The sequence below is a fragment of the Podarcis bocagei genome, assembly GCF_964188305.1.
Source record: "Podarcis bocagei genome assembly, chromosome: 4".
Lineage (NCBI taxonomy): Eukaryota > Metazoa > Chordata > Lepidosauria > Squamata > Lacertidae > Podarcis > Podarcis bocagei.
In genome coordinates, this window is record NC_138128.1 from 60,788,611 (window position 1) to 60,812,246 (window position 23,636).

The 23,636-nt window shown below is 40.5% G+C and overlaps 1 protein-coding gene across 2 annotated transcripts in view; it reads left to right on the forward strand.

The window, feature by feature from the left end:
- Window positions 1-135: 135 nt before the first annotated feature.
- Window positions 136-23,636, forward strand: part of MKI67 (marker of proliferation Ki-67) — a 35,281-nt gene continuing 11,780 nt past the window's right edge. Inside the window, exons 1-13 of one of the 2 annotated variants that reach the window (XM_081192825.1) lie at window positions 136-211; window positions 3,788-3,900; window positions 5,542-5,623; window positions 5,719-5,834; window positions 7,490-7,559; window positions 8,131-8,209; window positions 9,047-10,492; window positions 12,789-13,018; window positions 15,493-15,590; window positions 15,831-16,495; window positions 17,242-17,372; window positions 19,170-19,362; window positions 22,624-22,734. In XM_081192825.1, coding sequence (XP_081048951.1) covers window positions 3,809-3,900; window positions 5,542-5,623; window positions 5,719-5,834; window positions 7,490-7,559; window positions 8,131-8,209; window positions 9,047-10,492; window positions 12,789-13,018; window positions 15,493-15,590; window positions 15,831-16,495; window positions 17,242-17,372; window positions 19,170-19,362; window positions 22,624-22,734 — 3,313 coding nt within the window. In that variant the 5' untranslated portion in view covers window positions 136-211; window positions 3,788-3,808. The remainder of the gene's footprint in view (window positions 212-3,787; window positions 3,901-5,541; window positions 5,624-5,718; window positions 5,835-7,489; window positions 7,560-8,130; window positions 8,210-9,046; window positions 10,493-12,788; window positions 13,019-15,492; window positions 15,591-15,830; window positions 16,496-17,241; window positions 17,373-19,169; window positions 19,363-22,623; window positions 22,735-23,636) is intronic. The other variant, XM_081192826.1, reaches the window with a different exon arrangement.

A 23,636-nucleotide genomic window follows, 5' to 3' on the forward strand; every position in this document is an offset into this window, starting at 1 on the left:
GAGAGGGTCCTGCGTATCCTCGTGGCGGAGGGCGCGCGCGCGCGCAGGTAAGGGACGTTCAGCCCGTGTGGGGAACGGGGGGGGGGGGCACGACCCAGACTCTTATTGCGGGGGGGGGGGGAGAGAGAGAAGTTGGCAATGGGGGAAGGAGCATTCGCTGCCCACGGTGCTAAGGCTTGTTTGGGGGCGAGCGGTTGCGCCGGCAAAGCGAGTGAGTTGGTCCAACGGCCTCTTCTTTTTAAAAAGCGTCCCCTCTGCGCTGTTCGTAGGAGAGAGAGGCGTTGGGGGAAATGAGGGTGTCATTGAGGGGAGATTTGGCGGCAGGGGTCCCTTTACCTTTACCGGATTTAGGTTTGACGAGGCGTTAAGCTACTGACGACAATGGGGCCCTTTATATGTCCAGCTGTCCTTTGCCAACAACAAATTGTCGCTGTTTGTTTTGTGTTGAATATATGCTACATGGTAATTTATGGACCTAATAGGTATCCAAAGCCATTTGCTACTGTTGCTGTATATAGGTTGTATTTCATTTGTGCTTTTTTATCTTATAGTTTGGAAATGTACATCCAGTTACTTCCCCTTTAAATTTTTTTGGGGGGCCCCCAAGAGAGTGGGACCCTGAACTATGGCTTGTTTAGCTTATACGTAAATCCGGCACCGTTCACAGCACAGGCCCGGCTAACTTGGTGGGGAGAGCTGCGAATAGGTCGTTTCCCCTCGCATTAGACCACTGTTTTGTGGGGAACGGGGCATCGCCACAAGACTAGTCGCGAGGTATGTTCGAAAAGCGCGCCTTTCTCGCCTTTCCGGAGCGCGCTGCATCCACAGAGGGTCTCTCTCATGGAAAATCGGGTTCCAGCAAAACGCTGCAGGGTGGCTTTGTACAGAATAAATATTCGTAGTCGGACTACAACTCCCATCAGCCTCAGCCAGCATAGTCTGGCATGATGGGAGTTGTAGTACAGTTTGGGGAGGGGGCACTTCGTTGGCTACATCTGATTTACCTTGTTTGATTGTATCTTTTGGGAACAATTGCATAACTGAGTTGGCAATCCCAGCATACCTGACTTTTCAGTGTCTTTGTTACTTATTCTGCTGAAACTTTTTTGCTTCATGTAATTCTGTTGAGACCATTTTAAATTAAATGAGCTTTCTACAGAACACGGTATTTCTACTTTTAAAAAGGTGCCACCTGCCTCTTTGCTGTGGTACTGTATAAAAATATTGTAACTATGTTGGTATCCATACCACACATTAATGTATCTACAGTTACCATCCTAAAGTTTCTGGGGTTTTTTTAAAACGAAAATGTTTCTGAAGGAAATGTACTTGTTAGTAAACCAATCACATGAGGTGGAAACATGGAACAAAATAGTTGGAAAGCCAGACTATTCTTCCAGTTGTGTATGCAGATGAAGCTGTTTCACAAAAAGCAGCAGCAACTGTAATATTCAAATATGTATACATAATGCCTGTAGGCTTGTTCCATATAACCATGAACACAATAACAGGCTGTCTCATTGTAAGTACAACTGTTTGTGTGAAAGTGTAGTTGCTGATTTGTACAGCTCCTCTATTGTGTATACAGATTGTAAACATTATTGCTTTGACAGTACTGTATGGGGTAGACAATAAAATAGATACATTTATATATCTGTATAGTACAGTACCTGGAAATCAGTTAGTGATTCACATGAGGAGGAGACATGTGGTTTCAGTGTTCTATGGATTCAAGTTAAACTGCTCGTGTACATGACAGACTTTCTCTGACAAATTATTGGAATTGATTAAGAGGACTAGAACAACTTTATATGTAGAATGATTAAGAGCATTGTTAGTGGATTATTGCATACATACTACAAATAGGCCAGTTGCTATGCAGAAGAATAAATTTAATTTCATCAGAAATTACAATATTAAAAAACAGTTGGGGGGCAATTCCAGTCTCCCAGGACATTGTAAATGATAACAAACTGGCCATCCTGTAATAAGGATACTTTATTCAGACTTGCAATGTGAAACTATATATCAAGAGTTTCCTTTTTTCACTTGTGGGCTGAAGTAAGGCAAATATGTTTTTTAATTAATTTAAATGAAGTTGCTAAGATGGTATACAATCAGTGTTAGAAATTCGGATATATATTTTTGGCAAGACAGCTCTAAAGTTTTATTTTTCAAACAATGGGCTGTGATCAGTTAAACATCTGGATAGTTCAAATGACAACCTTGAGCTTTGAGAACTTGAAGAAGAAAAGTCCACATGTATATTGGCTTATTCCAACTTCTTTTTTTTAATGGTAACTGCTCCTGCTCAGGCTGCAGTCTGAGAAGCATTTTGTTTCCAGAAATTCATTCCCAATTGTGTAGATAAAATATAACCAATAGAATTCTACAGGATGGAGTGTTACTGTATGAAAACAGTCTAGATCCAAGGATCCCCAGACATGCACTTCCAGATGGTGGAAATGCCTAGTGCCTGGTTAATTTTGAGCACTGTATACAATTCATAATAAAAAACGGTAGAACACCCATCATTAAACTACCAATATAACACATCTTATAACTCAGCAACAGTAGGAGCAGTTGACCTCCAAATGCCAAGCAGAGTAAATGACATAAAGACACCAGCAAAGAGGACCAATGTATTTCTAGTGGAAGGCAATTCTGTAATCGGGGAGCCATAACACAGAAGCCATAACATGAGTCCCTTCCAGAAGCAGGATGCTGGAAACCACAGAATGGGATGGTGCTGTTGTTCTCAGATCCAGTTTGTGGGTTTCCCACAGGCATCTGGGTGGCCACTGTGAGAACAGGATGCTAGATTAGGTTGTCAATAGGCCCGAAGGCCTGATCCAGCAGGCTCTTCTTACCGTCTTGTTGTTTGCGTCTTGGTTTTAAATAGAACTATAAGAAGGACCTTTCTGTCAGATCTCAAAGCACAGGCTGGCATATAATGGGGAAAGGTGCTCTTTTAAGTATCCAGGCCATGCAGGACAATACACTAAAGTGAGCACCTTAAATTGGGCAAACACGTAACCAGCACAACTGTTTCAAGAGTGCTGTCACAATATTGTATCCAGTTTTGCTACTGAATAGTGAGGTGGGAGCATTTTTGCACCAACTGGAACTTCTGAACTAGCTTCAAGGGCAGCTCTATGTAAACATATTGTAGTACTAAATGAAATGTTAACAAAACATACAAGTTAATTGGCATACAAATGCCAGGATGTCTATTATTCACAAGTGATTCTGTGAACTATCATTGTTATTTATGTAATTTTCACTGTCTCTATTTTCCCTGCATTCTTTCTGGCCTTTCTGGTTACATTATACCCATACACCCCAACAGCACCCATGTGTGCAATATTTTGACAGTTGAGGATCTCACTCTGTGCATCTGATGAAGTGCACTGTATTCCATGAAAGCTAATGCCATAATACATTCATTAATTTTAAAGATGTCTTGTTCAAATTACTTGTACGTCTATGACTTCGATCATGTTACTGAGAAATGACTTTAGCAGCTAGTGTTAATGAGCAGCAAAACAGTATACGTGTACAAATAGTACACTTGTATGTGTCTCCTGTATTATATAATGTAATTTGCATTATATGTTGTAGCTATAGACCTGATAAGGGGCTTTTACATAGTTTCATGATAATCTGGGTTTAAGAAAAGTGTAAGAAAATTGTAATTCTCTTGGTGCATTGTCTTAATAGAAAGGTGCTCATCATATATTCTAATTAGGTAAAGTTTTATTGAGTTCTCAATGTTCAATCCTTACAGGTAGGAATTACAGATGAGAAAATGCCACTTTTTGGGAAAATTGTTGTCATTAAAAAGAATGGGAGTGATGGAACTCATTTTCCGCTGACTAAAAACTCTTGTTTGTTTGGAAGGTAAGACTTATTTATTGGAAGGTATTTTGAAATACAGCTTTTGAATGTTGGAATTTAATTGTCTGAACTGTTCTTTTCACAAAGGGAAACAGTAAAATCTTTGCTACAGGAAACTCCCATTTACATGGAGGTTACGTTCCAATGCACCACATATTTAAGTGAAATTACGTATACTGTATTGGGGCACCATTGAAAAAGCCTGCAAACACCTGTTAAACTTCTAGAAACGCTTGAAAAAAAGCCAAAAATCCACCCAGCTCCACAATCACTCTCCAAATCTACTTTCTTAAACTCTCAACTCTCCATAGGTGTAAAAGGCTCCTGGGACTGCACTTGCAAAGGCTAGACTCCATTTTTGCTGTTTTCACTGTTTTAGGGCCGTATTTGCCCCTTTTTGTGCCCCTTTTGGGGATTTGCGCGTACCTGCTTGCACTTTAAAACAGCAAAACTTAAGGTGTCAATTAAATTGTCAACATGCCTAAGCACTGCATCAATGTGCACATTTTAGGTTTGCACACTGGTGTAAATTTGACCTTTTTGAGAGCTAGTAGATAGGAATTTGTCTTTACTTTTGGGTTTAAATTTAATTTTTCTTCACAGTTTTGAAACTCTCAAGTGAAGCTATAATATTTTTGTGGGCAAAATTGTTAATAGCATGCTTTCAGTGGGTCAAATGAAAGGAGCAACATTCACTTGCTATTGGAGATATAAGCATCTTTGCTGTTCTCGAATTAATGTCTCGGGATTGTCTGCTTCAAGTTCACCATACATAAAAGTCAATAGAGAGAGCTCTTTTTCAACTTTAGAGAAATTTTTGAATTGTACAACCTGCTCTGAAAGGTTGAACTTTACTAACTCCAATAGTTATTCAACCTTTCTGTTTTACATAAGCAAGCGATATCGGCAACATCTGTGTTTATCATTTCATATCTTTGGAGGGTTTTATTGGGTGCAGGTGTTGCTCTGGTTTAGAGTATCTTTTCTCCAAGTATCTACGTGAATAGGTATCAGTGGCCAAGTGCATATTTAATGAAGGCAGGGGAAAGTTTATGGCAGAGGTAGCCAACCTATAGCCTGTGAGCCATATAGAGTTCCCCAGGAAGTTTTTTGTGTCCTCCCTTTGCAACCTTCCAATTTGTCCATTAAAAAAATACTATTTCTTCATCGACCAGTTCTACAGGTCCCCTGTTCTGATCCATAAAATGTATTCTTTCCTATGTATATATTTATATTTTACAGAATTTAATAAATAATAATAGCTTATCAAAAAAGGATTTTAAATAGTGTTGATAGAATATAAAATCTTTTTGAAGGCAGCTTGCGAACTGCAATTCTAGCCATGGACACATTTACACTTTGGGCATGCTTGCTTTGGCATGCAGATATCACGGTTCACCCTGGACCAGTGTGGCTCTAGACCCTGAATTGATTAGCCATCTCTGGTTTATGGCATGCCAACAGTAAACATTAGTGTTTTTTTCCAGTTAAAACAAGTTCAGTTTTCATAATACTACATAGTTTGTCTTTATAATTTTTCTAATATTTGAATAGTAGCATTATGGCATTTTTTATATTAAAAACCCCTTTATCTCTGCGTAATATACAAATGTTAATCTGAAAACTGCATGATTATATTTAAAGGAAAAGAGAGTGTGACATCAGAATTCAGCTGCCTCAGGTTTCCAAAGAACATTGTAAAATCGAAGTCAATGAAAATAAGGAGGTATGCATTCTTTTTTTTTTTTTGTATTGATTTGTTGTGTGTCTCTTGGACCTTTCTTAATTGACTGAGCTGAATATTTTTAAATCTATTTTTAGGCAACTTTGTTTAACTTAAGTCCTGCAAACCCAACAGAACTCAATGGAAATATTTTTCAGCAGCCTACGTACTTAAAGCATGGAGATGTATTCACTATTATTGATCGTTCTTTCAGGTAGGTAACAATGCTATACACAGCTATGGATCTACTTAAATAAAATTACTCTTGTCACATTGCCTAGGTTGGGTCAAGTCACTGGAATTTTTAATGAGTTTATTTTATGTCAAGGCAACTCCTTTGTGCAGGGGTTGCATTTTGAGTCATATTGTGTGTAAGTCCATTCCATCCCCTTCTGGGTCAGAAAATGGCATGCATGGAAGGCCACACATCAATTGGACGCATGCAAAATGGTCACCACCTGTATTTCACAACTTTTATATACTGCTTGATTGTAGTAAAGCCTCTAAGCGGTTATAAAAAAGAATACGTTAAAATTATCAGTACAAGACAGTTAAAAGCAGGTATTTAAAAGCATTAAAAAGATAATTAAAATCATCAGTAAACAAAGGGAGATTAAAATGCATTGCATCATTCAACTTGTCTGCGTAGGCTAGCCTAAACATGTTTTAAGCAGGCATTGAAAATATTACAGTCAAGACTCCTATCTGATATTAGTAGGTAGAGAGTTACAAAGTATAGGTGCTGCAACACCAAAAAATTGTGGTTTTGTAACTGCAGAATGAGTATTACGTACGTTGTGCTGTGTCAGTTCTGCCGATAGAAGTGGTTGATGGGGAGTATATGGGGTAAAGTGATGCCACAGGTAAAGTGGTCCAAAACTGTTATGGGTTTGTATACTAATAGTGACACCATGAACGTAGCCTGGTAACAAACTGGCAGCCAGTGTAGATATCTGAGCAGAGGTGTTATATGTTGATAGGATCCCAATCATTTCAGCAACTGTATTGCAGCATTCTGCATTAACTGCAATTTCTGGGTCAGTAAAAGTGAAACTTACTTACAGTGCATTGCAGTAATCCAGCTTTGAAATCATTAATCCATGAACTACTGAGGTTACCTGGGCTTCCATTGACAAAGCTGGATCCAAAAGTACCCCCAAATTGCTAATTCAGCTAATTCAGGTGAAGTGTGACCCCATCCATGGCACGTAATTGATCAGTTTATTGCACATGGGATCCAGACACCTATAGTGCCTCCACCTTGGCAGGATTCAACCTCAGCTTACTTTCCCTCATCTGTCCCACCACTGTGTCCGGGCACAGGTCCAGGCTCCATGTGGCTTCTGGTGGCTTTGTATAGATTTCAAATAGCACTGGGGGATACAATTGTACCCAGGGGTACTCCATAACATAACTGTCAGAGATTCATAAAGCACTCTTCCAGTGCTGTTCTCAGGACTGCAGGAATGGAAGCCCAGTAACACAGTGATACCAGTGTCCATTCCACTGAGTCATTTCAGGAGGATACTACGGGAAATGGTATTGAAAGCTGCACAAGAGTCAAGAAGCAAGAGCAATGTCATAGTCCCCTTGTCCTGCTCTCTGTAAAGGTCAGGTCTCAGGCAGCCAAAACTGACTGTCTCATAGCCAAGCCTGATCCCAGAACTCATCTCCTTTATTCACCTCCTTGACTACTTCTCAATTTGTTGCTACTTACACTTCTTGTTTGGCTCTATGACTGTTAAGGCTGGTGCTTTCTTTGCATTATCCAGCCCAAAGAGTTTTCAACAACTGGTTTGCAGCCAGGGTATTTAGCTCATCAGTGGGATAAACAAATCAATATTAAGCCTACCTAATACCTTTAAACAGGTTTGAATATCCACCTTCATTACTTCCACGGAAGAGGAGTTCCAGGTCTCAAGAGAATGAAACATTACAGGTAACTCCATGAATACAAGGAAATGCACCTTTGCATTTTGCTGGACTGAATGAAATATGTAGCTATAGGTTTCCATATTCCCAATCTCCTTAAGTGGGTTTTTTACCTGCAGATGTAGGGTCTCCCTTTTTTATGTGTGGATGGCAACTGTATTCACAGAAACGTTTTAATGCCAGCACTCTTCTCTCCAAAGTAATATATTACTGAGAATGTATGCTTTTAATAGATGTTTTGGAAGCATTCTTTTAACAGCACATTTTCATATCATATTTTTTTTAATGATTATGCAAGAACAACTGTATTCAAAGATGATAGATTATTTTCAAGATAGCTGTTACTCCTAGTTTAGGGGGTGAAGATAAATAAACAGCTGAAGCTTTTTCTTAAGAATAAATGGAACTAGGCTAGAGGTGGTGGGTTCTAGTGAAATCTACTCAGTTAAATTATTCGATACCATATAAATATTTACTTCAAAAATAAACCAATTAATACTTTCCATAGGCACAATTTTGTGAACTTCTAAAACAAATAAAACATTCATTGATCTGATACATTGTGTACAAATTTACAGGTTCTTCATATTCTGCAGGAAGAACAGGAGGAGTTGTTGCACTGTCGGAATTCAGAATCTAAAAGTCCTCAGATTTCTGGTTGGTAGCTATTTTAGCTTATTTACCACTGTTAGGCCTTGAATGGCAAGAAAATGTAAAGCTACATAAACAGATACGTAGTAGTTGAAATCAAAGCATTTACTGGGATTCTGCTGTAGGAGGGAACAGATGAAGCAAGATTTGGTGAATTAGTTTCTCCTGTAGGGATGAATGTGATCCTTGATATGGGTTGTCTCCACCCATCTCTCCAGTAACAGGAAGCAAAATATTTTAGAGAATACACCTTGTGGGCTGAGAAAACCCCTTCCAGTTCTATTTCCTGCCAGTTCCACTGCAGGTTGTATTGTCAGCTGCTCCAGGCATGGCAAAAGAGAAGAAGCGGGAACTGATATTCAGACAGCCACTTTTTTTGTTTGCTCTGGATTATGATTAGAGTTCACAAGTAGATAAATCTTAATTTTATATTACAGATTATGCTGATGTTTGTCAGTGTACACACACACAGAGAGAGAGAGAGAGAGAGAGACAGAGAGAGAGAGAGAGAGAGTCTATTGCATACACGGATAAGTTTTAAGAATCCATTCACTATGGGCATGCTATTCTCAGTATCGGTTGCAAAGTAGCTTCATATGAGTGCATTTGTGAATGTCTGAGCTGTATGTTGAGGACTTTTATGTTAAATCTTATTTTCTATGTAGAAGCAGGTGTTGATTTTACTTAATTCCTCAAAAATATATTTGCCCTATGATCAGAACCTTAACTGACTGTAGAATTTGGTAACACTGTTTCATCTAACTTAAGCATTATACCAAAAATAGAAATACTTTTAAAGAACACATTGTTTAAAAATGCATTCTTTTAAAAATCTCTTCTTAGAAAAGAAACTTGACTGGGAAAATCGGAATACTAATGAAAGTGACAAGACAAAAATTCAAGAATTTATTACTGGACAGTATGGCACACCCCAATCTACATACAAAACCTTCAGTTCAGAAAGGAAAAACGAAATGTCTCCTTTTAGCGAACTTTATGAATTAGTGAAGCACGAACCTGATACAAAAATAGCAGAGAAAGATGTTAGCAATGAAACATTTCTGCAGTCAAAAGAAGAACACTTAGCCAGAAAAGATGGTAATGATACCTTGGAAGAAGCTGCATCTCAGATACCACGCAGGATATCTGAAACTGGTCAAACTAAGAAGACTGAAGGTGTAATTTGGAATGAATTTGAACATTCTCGTTATATTAAAAGTCAAGAAATAAACAGTGTGATATCAAATCCAAGATCTCTTGAAAGGAACAGATCCAAAAGATCATCTTTGGGTCTTCAAGGTTATGCTGCAGAACGGAAGCAAGAAAGTGAAGGCACCAATCAGTTAAATTTCAAGAAAGCAGAAGAGAATGAACTAGATGGAACTGAAGGGATTAAAAATGCAAGTAATGATACAGATTTAACAGCAAGTAGACAAAGTGCAAAGTATTTCCATGAATCATGTTCCATAATATCATTGGAACCTGCAGATAGAGCAGGGCGCCCTGAAAAGTCAGAAGAAGAGCCAACAAAGACAGCTGGTGTGGAAATCAAAGCTAACTTAACAGATACTTGCAGATCAGTTGAAAGCATTTTGTCCATACCAAAGTCTAATAAGGAGAGTTTTCAAACTTATTCTAGTCCATGTTCTAGAAAATCCAGGCGTTCTTCAAATTCTAGAATGCAACAGGTAGATTCATTGATTGAACTGAAGAATTCCACAGAAACCTCTTCTGAAATTGAAGAGTGCTCAATGAATGTTAGTGCAGCGGAGCCTGATTTTGTTGCCTCGACAGAAAAGTTTTTTAAAATAAAAGGCAAGAATGAAGTGCTGGCCATAGAACCAATGCAAACTCTGAAAGCAACAAATGAGATTGGTATGAACAACACACAAAAAGATAGAAACTCTGGAATCATTGCCTATTCATTTCGCTGTCGTAACAGTAAAAGCCCCCGGAGGAGCATTAAGCAAAATGAAGACTTTTTAAATGGGCGTTTTCCTACAGAGCAGATGCATATCAATTCAGAGGAGTCATTAGAAGTTCCTGTAGATACTTCTGGAACAGGTTGCATGTGCACACCTAACCAGCCACCTGAAAAAGAGGGAAACTGGCTCCAGGAGGAGGAGGAGGATGATAAAATAAAAGAACCAACAATGAAGGCCCACAACCAGAGTTTTGATAATAAACACTATATACCAGGTCATGAAAATAATGTACCAGTGCCAGCAGAGGGTGAGACTGCTTCAGAACTGAATGTGACAAGCACATTTATTATAAAAAGAAAGTCAGGTAAATACTTGCAGTACAAGCCTAAGACTATCATTTTGAGATTGTTTCAGAAATTTGTCATGACTTTTTCTTGAACTTGTAATTTTGCTCTCTTTATGTAATTTTATTCAAAGTCTGTTGGTTATTCTATTTATAAAACTTGTATGAATACCAAAGGAATTTGGTTACTATGATTAAGAGAAGTAAGGTAAAGGTAAAGGTACCCCTGCCCGAACGGGCCAGTCTTGACAGACTCTGGGGTTTGTGCGCCCATCTCACTCTATAGGCCGTGGGCTAGCGCTGTCCGCAGACACTTCCGGGTCACGTGGCCAGCGTGACGAAGCTACTCTGGCGAGCCAGCGCAGCACACGGAACGCCGTTTACCTTCCCGCTGGTAAGCGGTACCTATTTATCTACTTGCACCCAGGGGTGCTTTCGAACTGCTAGGTTGGCAGGCGCTGGGACCGAGCAGCGGGAGCGCACCCCGCCGCGGGGATTCAGTGCACTAAAAATAACCCCAACAGATTTTTCTCAATTTTTATCTCTTACTAGTTCTGTTTTTAAAATCTTACTTTAACAGAAAGTATCCTTACTATTTTGATACTGAAGTGTCATCATACACTCATTTTCTGACTATCAGTCTTGTATTTAGGTCCAAGAGACCTCTTTAAGGGCATACTGGGGGGGGGGGTGATTTACTTCAAAGTGACTATGGTTTAAAAAACAGGTTGGTATCACATTCCAAAAGAGTTTAACACAAAAACTATTCAGAATATGTGACCTGACAGTGTTAAGAAAAGAGAAAGCAAAACAGAAACAAATGCCTAAGTTTCTGTTAGGGGTCTTCTACTGGAGCGCAGTAGGAGTTTCAGTATAACCCAATAGAACATTACAAATACGAAATCAGTATTGCAGATTTTAACTATGAGTATGTTAAGTCTTCTGTCAGGACAAAACAAACCTGGAGCAGAAATAACCCCCTAGACCAGGGGGCAGCAAAATTTTTCAGCAGGGGGCTTGTCCACTGTCCTTCAGACCTTGTGGGCGACCGGACTATATGGGGGGTGGACGGACGAATTCCTATTCCCCACAAATAACCCAGAGATGTATTTTAAATAAAAGCACACGTTCTACTCATGTAAAAACACCAGGCAGGCCCCACAAATAACTGAGAGATGTATTTTAAATAAAAGGACACATTCTACTCATGTAAAAACATGCTGATTCCCAGACCACCCACGGGCTGGATTGAGAAGGCAATTGGGCCGGATCTGTCCCCTGGGCCTTAGTTTGCCTATCCATGCCCTAGACTAAAAGTTAATCTTTTGTGACAGATGAAATTTTAGTTATCACTCCAGAAAACAATGAATTAACAATAAATAATATTAAAATTATACTGATACTCAGTATGTAGTAACCAATTCACAGAAGAAAAAAATCTTTTTCATCACTTAACTATCTTCTTGGTCATTATATCAGTTTCTGTGATGTTCCTTATTTTAGCCAACTACAAGTTTGAATAGGATACCTCATTCTCCATTTGGTTCCAATAATATTTGTTCATTATTATTGTTTATTAGCAAGTTCCCTGTCAGCTTAAAGTATTTCACACTTTAAAAGTATTTCATATAACCTAAAGCATCGTCATTGCAGGTAAACGTACAAAATACCTCAATATCAAGGCAATTTGAAAACTTATCTTTTTACGTGTTTTTGGACAAATCCAATAGATTTCATTAATTAGTCTATCCCTGCTATCAAGTAATCTTGCTTATTTAACATAGTAAACAAAAATCAACAATAGCCTACCTTTACATTCTGAAACCACGAAACCTCTTGCTGATCATGAGGTCAGTGCTACGGGGTGAGCTCCCATTGCTCTATCTCAGCTCCTGCCAACCTAGCAGTTCAAAAGCATACAAGCGCGAGTAGTTAAATAGGTACCACTGCAGTGGGAAGGTAAATGGCATTTCCATGCTCTCTGGCTTCCGTCATGGTGTACCATTGCACCAGAAGTGGTTTAGCCATGCTGGCCACATGACCTGGAAAACTTGTCTGCAGACAAATGCTGGCCCCCTCGGCATGAAAGCGGAGATGAGCGCCATACCCCATAGTTGAAGTCAACTGGACTTAACTGTCCAGGGGTCCTTTACTTTTACCGTTTACTCCCTTTTGTGATTGGAGCTAAATATTTATTTTGGAATTCAGAATAACTTTCTTCTGTCTTTCTTTTAGATAAATTACCTAAAATGAATCAACCTTCTGATTAGCTTTGTAAGTTGGTATATTGAATTTGGTATGTTTTGTTCTTTTATAGAAGTTAAGAAATCACCTAAAAAGCGGAAGGACGAAGAACCTGACACATTAATTCAGCCTCTTGGAAAGAGAAAGAGGGTGTCCTTCGGTGGGCACTTGAGTCCTGAACTGTTTGATAAACGCTTACCTCCAAACTCACCACTTAAAAGAGGTGCAACTCCAGCACGACTGAGCTTGCCATTTGGAAACTCGCCTCGAGCGGTTTTGAAATTTAGACAATCTCGAATCAAGGTAAATAATTTTCTGTACTGAAATGCCTCAAAAGCACCCAGATCAAGTCTTCTGCTTCTCATTCTTCGTGTGTGTGTGTTTCTAACAATCCTGTACATGCATACTTAGATATAAGTCCCATTGGGTGAAATCCAACATTGTGTAAGAAAACTCCTTCCCCTGTTGCTCTGTATGCCCCTCCCCCCCCCGCACTAAATCTCCAGAGGGTCCAAACACTTTGAAGCAGGATTGGTGGACACATGAGAGCTGGGGTGCAGGGAAGAAGGTCCCCTTGAGAGTAAATTTGTTCTAATGCCACAATATAATTGGATATTATCCATTCCTTCCAATGGGGCTTACAAGTAAATAGGTATAGGATCCCTGCCTAAAAATTTTTAATTCAGAAGTTGTCAGGGTAAATGAAGTGTCCTTGAGACAGGTTTATGATATTGAATGCAGGGAAATATTATTTCCAGTGTGGGTTGAGCAAGTTCCAGTTGCTTGACCATTTGCTTCAGAGGTCTTGCTCCCTGACAAATGCTAGCAAGGGAAGACTTGTTTCCACCATGGGATGAGTGGGGTCTAACCCCACTCCCTTGTTTTCACCTGCTGTACAATAACTCTTGAGAACTGGCATTTTTATTAAAAGTTGGATTATGAGTAAAAGTAAATAAAATTGCAGCAAGGGACAACATGACTCCATCATGGGTTGGAGCAAGTAGTTTGATGTTACTGTTCTGTATTGTGGTTTTTCTATTTAGTAGTTGTAGTGATTGTATTTCATTTTATCATGTTGTGTGCTGTCCTGTGCTTCGTTTGAGGAAGGCCTCTCAAAGATAAGTGTTTTATCTTATTTAAAAGAAATGAGCAGAAAAGATGTCTACTTGAATGAATGCAGTCCATTCTCACTGAATAAAAGTTCTTAATTTTGGCTTGACAGTGCCCTTTAAAAAAGGAGGAGGAAAGCTCTCATTTAAGGAGAAGGGCTAGGACAGGTTTGAGGAACCTCTGGCTTGCAGGCCAATCTTGGCTTGACAGGCTTCCCCATTGGCCCACAAGTGAGGGAGGCAGTTGGCCAAACCAGCTTAAGTCCCTTCTGAAGCACCCAACAATCAGCTGGTTGTTGGGAGCCTTTGAAGCAGTGCACAAAGCAGGAACCCAGGGGCTGATGCAAAGCGAAGATGTTCCTACTTGGTTCAGGTGTCATGTCCCTCCTTTCATTTCAGCAACTGGATTTACAAAGAAACCACTATTGAAATGATGTGGAAAAACACGTTGCTTTTAACAGTGCCTTGCTGCCTGCTAGTGCTTTGAAGTCTTAAATTTGGGGTTTCAGAGCACCAAATCCCTTGAGATCATTTGTGATTTCAGCAGGAGGATGGCCCAGGACCCTTGTAAAATTTGGCCTGCTAGACTGGCCTGTGGATCCAAAAAGGTTCCTTTTCTCTGGGCTAGGACATGATGTGTGTCTGTGTGGTTTCTTCCTAGGCCTCTTCATGTGTCTGGCCTTCCAGATTTTGGTGGATTATAGCTCTCATCATCATTAACCATTGGCTCTACTCACTGGAGCTGATAAGAGTTAGGCCAGACTCGCCAAACTTTGAACCAGTGAGCACATCTTAAATTTGGAGAAAGTGCTGTTCTTGCTAATCACAAAATGGCTGCCGCGGGTTAGCTTTTTATTATAAAATGGCTGCTAAGACTAAAAGTATGGAAAAAGAGACATAATTATAGAATGATGCAGACATGCCACCCCATTAGTGAAGACATGAGCACATGCACCAACCACTACTGCATTCTCTCCCAGGAAGAAGCTCTTTATACTTTAATCCTGGCATCCAGTGACATGTGGACATGTTCATAGGTGTAGCTGGCTAAGTGCAAACAAACTGAGCAAGAAGAGCAAGCTATTTCTTATGTATTGTGGATTTTTGATGAGATACTTACTGAGGTATTTCATGGGTGCCAAAGGGGGGTCCTGCTACCTGCAGGACACCAAAAGGTTTCTCATCCCTATTTACCCAAGAAAGAAAGGTTAATTGAAAAGGAGCACTTAACAGTTTGTGTGTCAAAGTATGTAGCTCTAACTTCACATGCTTTTCTGTAGATAATAGGGGCACGGTTGCCAATGTAGATGTCCAAAATAATTTGTCTTAACAAACCAGCTTGTACAGATGTTATAGTAAGGAGATGCACTTGAATGAAGTACCAGTTACAACTACTTAGTTCCTGGGCAACTACTGAAATCTGTAAGTGGATATTTATACTTCAAATTGCTATCCTGTACTTCCTCTAAGGATCTCAGGACAACATAGAGAACATTTTATCTATTCAACCACTGCAGTATGATACGGTTGTAAACCTAAGTGGTACACTAGATTCCCAAATTCAGGTCTCCTCAGTTTAAGTTCTGCTTATGTGCTATGCCACATTTGATATCTCATTAGAAGTTCTTTGTATTAACTTTTTTAAAAATCCATCCTCTTTCTCTACAGAGTTTCCCTGAAGGGGTTCAGCATGAGAATAGTTCATCTAAGAATGCTGCCTCACCCTCAGCACGCAGGTCTCCGGTTGCCTCGCCCACAGCACGCAGGTCTCCGGCTGCCTCGCCCGCAGCACGCAAGTCTTTGGTTGCCTCGCCCGCAGCACGCAAATCTTCGGTTGCCTCTCCCGCAGCACGCCGGTCTCCAGTTGCCTCGCCCGCAGCACGCCAGTCTCCGGCTGCCTCACCTCCAGCATGCAGGTCTCCGGTTGCCTCGCCTCCAGCACGCAGGTCTCCGGTTGCCTCGCCTCCAGCACGCAGGTCTCTGGTTGCCTCGCCTCCAGCACGCAGGTCTCCAGTTGCCTCGCCCACAGCACGCAGGTCTCCGGCTGCCTCGCCCGCAGCACGCAAGTCTTTGGTTGCCTCGCCCGCAGCACGCAAATCTTCGGTTGCCTCTCCCGCAGCACGCCGGTCTCCAGTTGCCTCGCCCGCAGCACGCCAGTCTCCGGCTGCCTCACCTCCAGCATGCAGGTCTCCGGTTGCCTCACCTCCAGCACGCAGGTCTCCGGTTGCCTCGCCTCCAGCACGCAGGTCTCCGGTTGCCTCGCCTCCAGCACGCAGGTCTCCGGTTGCCTCGCCTCCAGCACGCAGGTCTCCGGTTGCCTCGCCTCCAGCACGCAGGTCTCCGGTTGCCTCGCCTCCAGCACGCAGGTCTCCGGTTGCTTCGCCCCCAGCCACTTTTTCTTTTGATGCACCCCAAAGAAGAGGTCGCTTTTCAGTTTCTCATGTTACCAGCCCACCTTCAGAAGATGCTCTTTCCAGTCAGATGAATGGAGATGAAGAAGAGTTCACTGAAGTAAAGACATCTGAACCTACTGTTCAAGAATGCAAAGCTGCTCGTTCAACAAAGAGGAGCAAAAATGCTACTCCAAGAAGTTCTTTGTGTAGGAGAAGTGGAGTAATGGGTGTAATTCACTCTAAAAGGCAAAGTGGTGCTTCCAAAGCCAACTTGATAGGTTTGTCATTATTGCTTTGTTAGTGTCTTTTGATGTTCCACAAAAGAATCAGATACAGCATATAGTATTATAAAAGACTGCAGGGTTTACCAGCCTTTTTGGATCAGTGGGCACAGTTTGAATTTTGATAGAGTGAGGGTGCCCATCACAAAATAGCAACTATGAGAGGTGCGTGGCCTAACACAAAATGGCTACAATAAGGAGTATGGTCTAACACAGAATTAGAGAGCCACCCTCAAATCTTATGCTAACCATGGGAAGTCATTTAGGTCCTACTAATCCTGATTGTGGAAATCACACCAATGCTGTAATGGGACATTACTCAGTACCAGGAAAAATATACAAGGTGGTCACACCACACTCAATTTCATTTCACAGAAATTGCTCAAACTTGGGCCCCCAGCTGTTGTTGGCACACAACTCCCATAATCCCTAGCTAGCAAGACCAGTGGTCAGGGATGATGGGACCAAGTTTGAGAAACACTGGCTTAGAAGATACATGCACATTTTGTCCCCTATTTGTGGGAGGGCTAGACAGTTGTGGGTTTTTTAATTAAAAAAATAAAGCTTGGAATTAGCACATGTCCAGAGGTACCAATGAAAGCCTTCATGGGCATCAGGCTGACAACCCTGGCTTAAAAATGCATTAGAACAAATGAATCTACAAATCTAGAAAATGTTGATTTTATTAAAAATGTGTTTTAAGCATAGAAATAACTAGCAATCTTGAACAATTATCATTCCAGTTGCAAAGTCTTGGGCAGATATAGTGAAACAGGGTGTTCCAAAATCTCAAGTAAGCAGTGCTGCAAAATGTGGTCTTAAAAGATCAGCCAAGAAGAGGTCAGCCAAGAAGAACTTAACAAAACCATCAAAGGTAATTCTCTAGCAGTGATCAAAACTAATACCCTGCATTTAGTAAATATATTGAAGCATTCCATTTTCCAGTCATTAAATGCCAGAGTCTGGAATTCTTTGAAACCAGGGATGGGAAGGGTCTTTAGCTTTTTGATAGATGGTCTGTATGCATGAAGTACCAGTTTCAGTCCCTGGCACTTCTAGACAACTTGAGATCTATTCCACCAAGTCAGAATAGACATCACTGGGATGGATGGACCAATAGTTCTGCTTTGTATAAGGCAGCTTCAAATGTCCTCCACCTTGCCCCCCCCCCAAATAATTGCATGGAATTCCAGAGCAAATGTGCAGATCAGATTCTTTCCCCCTACTCTGAGTTTAGAGATGTGTTCTCTTGGTGTGCATGCCTTTTGGATAATGAAACCAGCCTGAATTACCACATTGGAGTATATATGAGTAATATAAAGCACAGCAGTTTGTAAAGTAGGTTAAAACTGGGCTTGGGAAAATTATGGATAAGTTGATGTTGCTAATGTTAATGAGTATGCATCATATTTTCTTTTGAGAGAGGATATGGTAAAATGAATGGAGATGAATTCTAGGTGCATGATGAGAACAAGTAGAAAGGCAGGCAATGTCTGGTAGATGGAGCAAGACCATGTTTTGTCCACAAACCAAAGTGGCTTGCCCACACACTGGGCCACAAGCAAAAAGAAATAATGTTTTAAGAGCCGTGTTTGCTACTTAAAAGCTTGTAGGTTAAGTAAAGCAGGCTGAATGATCTGTAAGAACAATGGGTTCTAGCCAACATTGTCTGTGCACATGCAAAGCAGATCTCCGCTTGAGAAACAGGACTACATCTTACGGTTTGTTGTCAAACAATTACCAAGTACCCAGTATCCTGAAAGTAAATGGGTAGACACTTCTAAAGCATTTCCAACGTAATATTAGCTTTTTGCAATGAGAGAAAGAGCCAGAAGATACATATGTGGAGAGGAAATGTAGCCACAAGTGAAAAGTTTTCAAGTGCCTTTCACACAGCTTTCCTCTTGTATTATAATATTTCAAACTATGAATTACTATTTGATTACTTTAGAAATAAAGTGAGTTTTCTATATTCAAACTACTACAATTACAATTAAGTCCTTTAGAATTCATGCTGCTTAATGTAATGTAGTTAGTTAACAGCATGTAATGAACCAGGAAGGTTCAGTTCAAACTTTAGTTCAGCCACGAAATCATTGGATCAGCCATACTCTGTCAAGCATCTAATCTGTAATATGGGTGTAATACTCTTGTAGCCTTACAGGATGTTAAGCAGTTTGAATACCATTCTGTACTATTATTCTCTTATTCTCAAATACCTCTATATTAAATACATACATAAACGGACTTTATCAAATAAGATATGCAAAATTGGATTTCCTATGCTATTTTTGCAGTCTTTTCTCAGTACTACTTAAGTAAAAGGATGGAAATGACTTAGAATTGGCAAAAGCCACCCTAAGCAACAGTGCAACAATACACTGAGAGTTTTTAGTATGTTGTTGGGGAGGCAAGATGTGACTGGCCAGATGTGAGCTCTATGTTTGTAGTTTCTGCTGCTGCCAAGCAGCAAAATGTTTCAAGACGGAAAAATGGGTGAAAGCTCTGTCTGCTTTTTTTTGCTTGGATTTATTGTGCATGCTGGACTTGACATTCAGAATTGTATCCAACTTTGAAGTAAATGGTAATTGAGTTGCGAGCACCAGGACTTACATGCATTCTGAGCCTCAGTGATCAGACTCAAAGGTTTAATTGTATATTTTGTTTTCAGAACAATGTTTCCATGCTAAAAACGCCAATAAGAAAAGTCAAGGGTCACTTTACTACAGGCCATGCAAATTCCCCTGCTCCAATTGTGATTGGAAAAGCTCATACCAGTATTGTGAATGCTGCTGTACAAGTCCCTAAAGTGATGATCAACTATCCTTTGAAGAAACATGATGACTTAAATGAAAGTTTTACAGGTAAATTGTTAGTGTTTTGGTGAAATGATTTTTTTTCTTGTACAGTACCAAATATTTTGCAAGCCTATAAGGAGTTCACTTGCATCCCATGGAAAATGGTTGGATTGGTCATATAAAGAACTTGGTTGGTTTTACTGTCTGAAGCAAACACATGCTGTTCTAACAAAATCAAACCTAGATTGTACAAAGTAGCATTCTGTTTAAGTCAGTGACGGGCCAGAAAGACCTATGTTTAAATCTCTGCTCATCCATGAATCTTACTTGGTGCCCTTCAACTAGTCAATATATCTCAACATATATTGTTTTTGCAAGGATAAAGCTGTAGTAATGGAGAAAGTGCATGTATGTCACAAAGTTCCAAGTATATTTCGTAAAAAAACATTGGCTGCTAGTGCCATCTTAAGATATATTTATCCTATCACATGAGGAAGTTCACATCCTAAGATGGCACTTGCTATAAGACTTTCTTATGGCTTTGATCCACAGAACTGTGAATGGAAGGATAAAATAGATTGGTGCTGCTTTGTTAACTTTTTAAGAAGACCTGCTGGAGCTAACCCAAAGGCTTTCTGGGCCAACATACTGTTTCCCGGAGTAGCCAACCGGATCACTATGGGAAGCCCACAAGCAGGGCAGGATGGCAATAGCCTTCTTGTTTCACTGCAGCATGCTACTCTGATATGCTCCCAGTCCTCTAAAAGTGTAAGGTTAGGACTGGACTAACCCTAGGTGATATTGAACCCAGCAAGACGCTCAGAGCTGTAGGAATGCACAACCTGCAAGGAGCAGGGGGAGCAGTCTGAGAGAATAATCTTGCAAAGCCCTTTTGGGCCTTTGCTAAGATCAAAGCTCCCAATTGAGTATCCTTAGGCACATCCAGATTATCCTAGTTCTAGCTCTGGTTCATTCTGCTCCCAGGCATGAGGAAGTGACAACAGATTAGGAGTTAGTTGCTTTTCCTCACACAGCACATCTGTTAGTCAGAAACAGTCATCCCATGATCAAAATAAGCTTTCAGCTTGCATTTAACTATTTTTATATGCAAATCTGGGCAGATTTAATAGCTAGCATTTTTTAAATTGTATGTAAAACCTATAGTGTTTGTAGTACAGCATTAGGTGTACAGTAAAACTTTAAGAAATAAAAGCTGCTCAGTCTTATCAATCCCTAATTGCCAGAAAATTATATTGCGAACATGCATACAGGAAAGTGATGAATATAAGGCATTAAGTGGTTTTTAACATTGGCAACTTACCCATTCTTGACTATAGTAAGATTTTTATCCATGCCAATTTACCAACTCTCAGTTTTGCCAACAGATGGCACTGTGATATTATTTTAAAGGTAGGTCAATATCTAAACCAAGTGTAATACAGTAGTGATACCATCATATAATGGTCCAAAAATACACAGTCATTTCATCATACTAATACTGGTTTTAAATGCCCCCGAATGAAAGTTGCTCTTTTGCTAAAATCCCGATTTACCTGTTTAATCTGGAAGCATGTGAATTTAGTAATTTCCCAAACTCATATTAGTCTTAATTATGAACTAGTCTTTTAATTCCGCCCTCTCCCACCCCACAATGATGGGTTTTTTTTAAAAAAATCATTAATTAATTTAGATTAGATTTGCTTAATTCTGTTTTACTATTCTCAGCGACGGGGTAATGGGTATGCTGGGTACTGAAGGTCCATTTCTAGTTGTTAGAAAACTTTCGAACTAGCTAGTGAGATCTTATCAGGCTAAGACTTTAAAGTATCTCGTCATTTTCAGTAGCTAAAAGTTTAGAAAGGAAACTGTTCTTAACTGAACTCAGTGCTTGTAGTGTAGCAGCATATATGCAGAGCCCTAATAATGCCCTTTCCCCAAGTGTTTCAAAATATGTAATACTGGGGGTTTGAATTGAGCACAGGTGTCCCGCTGCCCTACTCTTCATGCTGAGCCAGTCAGAGAACCCTCTCCCAGCAGAAAGCCACAAATAGGGTGTTCCAAGGGGTAGGGCTGAGATAGCCCAGAACTGATGGATCCCAAGCCAGTCTTGCAGCTTTCATTGGCTAGCACTGGGCCCAATCAAGACTTGATGCAGGGATCAGGTCCGAACCTTCCCTCTTCATTATATTTTTAAATTTTCTATACTGCAATATAGTGAAGAAAAGAGGTGTAGTTCCTCTGTTCCTGCCTGATTTTTTTTGACAGTTGCTGCGTTTTTTTACGGAAGCACAGCTTGCCAGAGTGAAAGAATATTACTTCTTGGAGACTGGGAAGGAAATCAGGATTTTACATGGAAGCATAGGTGCTCGCTTCCCTATTGCAAGAATGTATGGGGGTTTATTGAACCACGCAATATAGATTTATAGAATACTAGTATAATTTAAAGTTGAAAATGTCTTCATGGCATCTTTCTTTCTTTGCCTACTAATCGGTAAAGGTAAAGGTAAAGCGACGCCTGACCATTAGTGTCTGTTCATTTCTGCTTCCCTGGAGAAAATGAGCCCTTATTGAAAGGGTTAATGCTCTGCTTCCAAGGCATGTGCTCCAGCAACATTGGTAGGGCTTCTTGTGTTCCTGCTGCCATCTTTCAGCATGGGTACCTTCTCTTGCATTAGGTAAAGGGGCCCCTGACCATTAGTCCAGTCGTGACCAACTCTGGGGTTGCAGCGCTCATCTCGCTTTATTGGCAGAGGGAGCCTGCGTACAGCTTCCGGGTCATGTGGACAGCATGACTAAGCCGCTTCTGGCGAACCAGAGCAGCACACAGAAACGCCGTTTACCTTCCCGCCACAGCAGTACCTATTTATCTACTTGCACTTTGATGTGCTTTTGAACTGCTAGGTTGGCAGGAGCAGGGACCGAGCAATGGGAGCTCACCCCGTCACGGGGATTCGAACCACCAACCTTCTGATCAGCCAGTCCTAGGCTCTGTGGTTTAACCCACAGCGCCACCCGCGTCCCCATCTGTAAAGGTAGCATGTAATAAATCATTAGCAGGAAGAGGAATTTATACATCATCAACAGCTATCACAGTTTGTTCAGACTAATGGGTGATAAACTACCATGTGGCTGTAAACTGCCATGAACATTAATGTTTGAAAATCTTGTGTGATGTTGTAGTCTGGGATTGCACTGTATATAAGACTGTTCTTCTGGGGAGCAGTCAAGCAAAGAGAATGAATTCTTAATAGTTATGTTTTCCCTTGCTCCCAATTGCAAACAAACTAAATGATTATTTCTTTACTGAACTTTAAATACTGTTTGCAGGGTTGGCTGAGATATTCAACACTCCACTGACAGGTTTACCCTCTTCTGCTCAAAAGACTACTATACCAACACCAGAAGTCGTCTCAGAAATGCACACTCCAGAGGAGTCTGGTATGCATGTTTTGTATATATCCCTAGTGCTAACTATTACATGGTGACTTGATTCCCCCCCCCCCGAAATCACCTCATGTGAAAATTATGTAAGTTGTAGGAAATAGTGTGTGATATCCATCTAAGTAATACACAGAGCAGACCCAGTGAAATCAGTGGACTTGTGTATAAGCAGATTTCAGTGGATCTAGCCTGTGAATTACTTAGTTGGAGATCACCAGTAGTTTTAAAGCTTTTCTCCAGTCTGGTAACTTAGTGATTTTTTTGCATTTGGAAGAGGAAAACGTCCCAAGATTCCCTGACTGTGTGTAGGGGTCCAAGCAAACGTATCTACACATGAAGTTTGGCAAATTCTCAGTTAGGTTTTTATGCTGTAATTCTCTCAGAGTTATAATTCATCTTAGAAAAATATTCTATGAGAAAGGTAAAGGACCCCTGGGGTTAAGTCCAGTCAAAGACAACTATGGAGTGTAGCGCTCATCTTGCTTCAGGCCAAGGGAGCCGGTGTTTGTCCACAGACAGCTTTCTGGGTCATGTGGCCAGCATGACGAAACCGCTTCTGGTGCAACGGAACACTGTGACAGAAGCCGTACCTGTTTACTTGCACTCATATGCTTTTGAACTGCTAGGTTGGCAGGAGCTGGGACAGAGCAATGGGAGTTCACCCCGTTGTGGGGATCTGAACTGCAGGCAAGCTCAAGAAGCTTGTTGGAAAGAAATTTCACTGCTGGCTTTAAAGAAGCATTAGTTTATTCTTGCTTTAAGATCAAAATTCTGCTTTTTTGAAGCAGAGCAAAAAATAGAGAACTACAGTTACAATAAATGAAATTAATGCAATGTGTGAATATGGAAAAAGTCATAAAAATGCAACTACTAAAATATAAACTAACACTAGAAAGAGC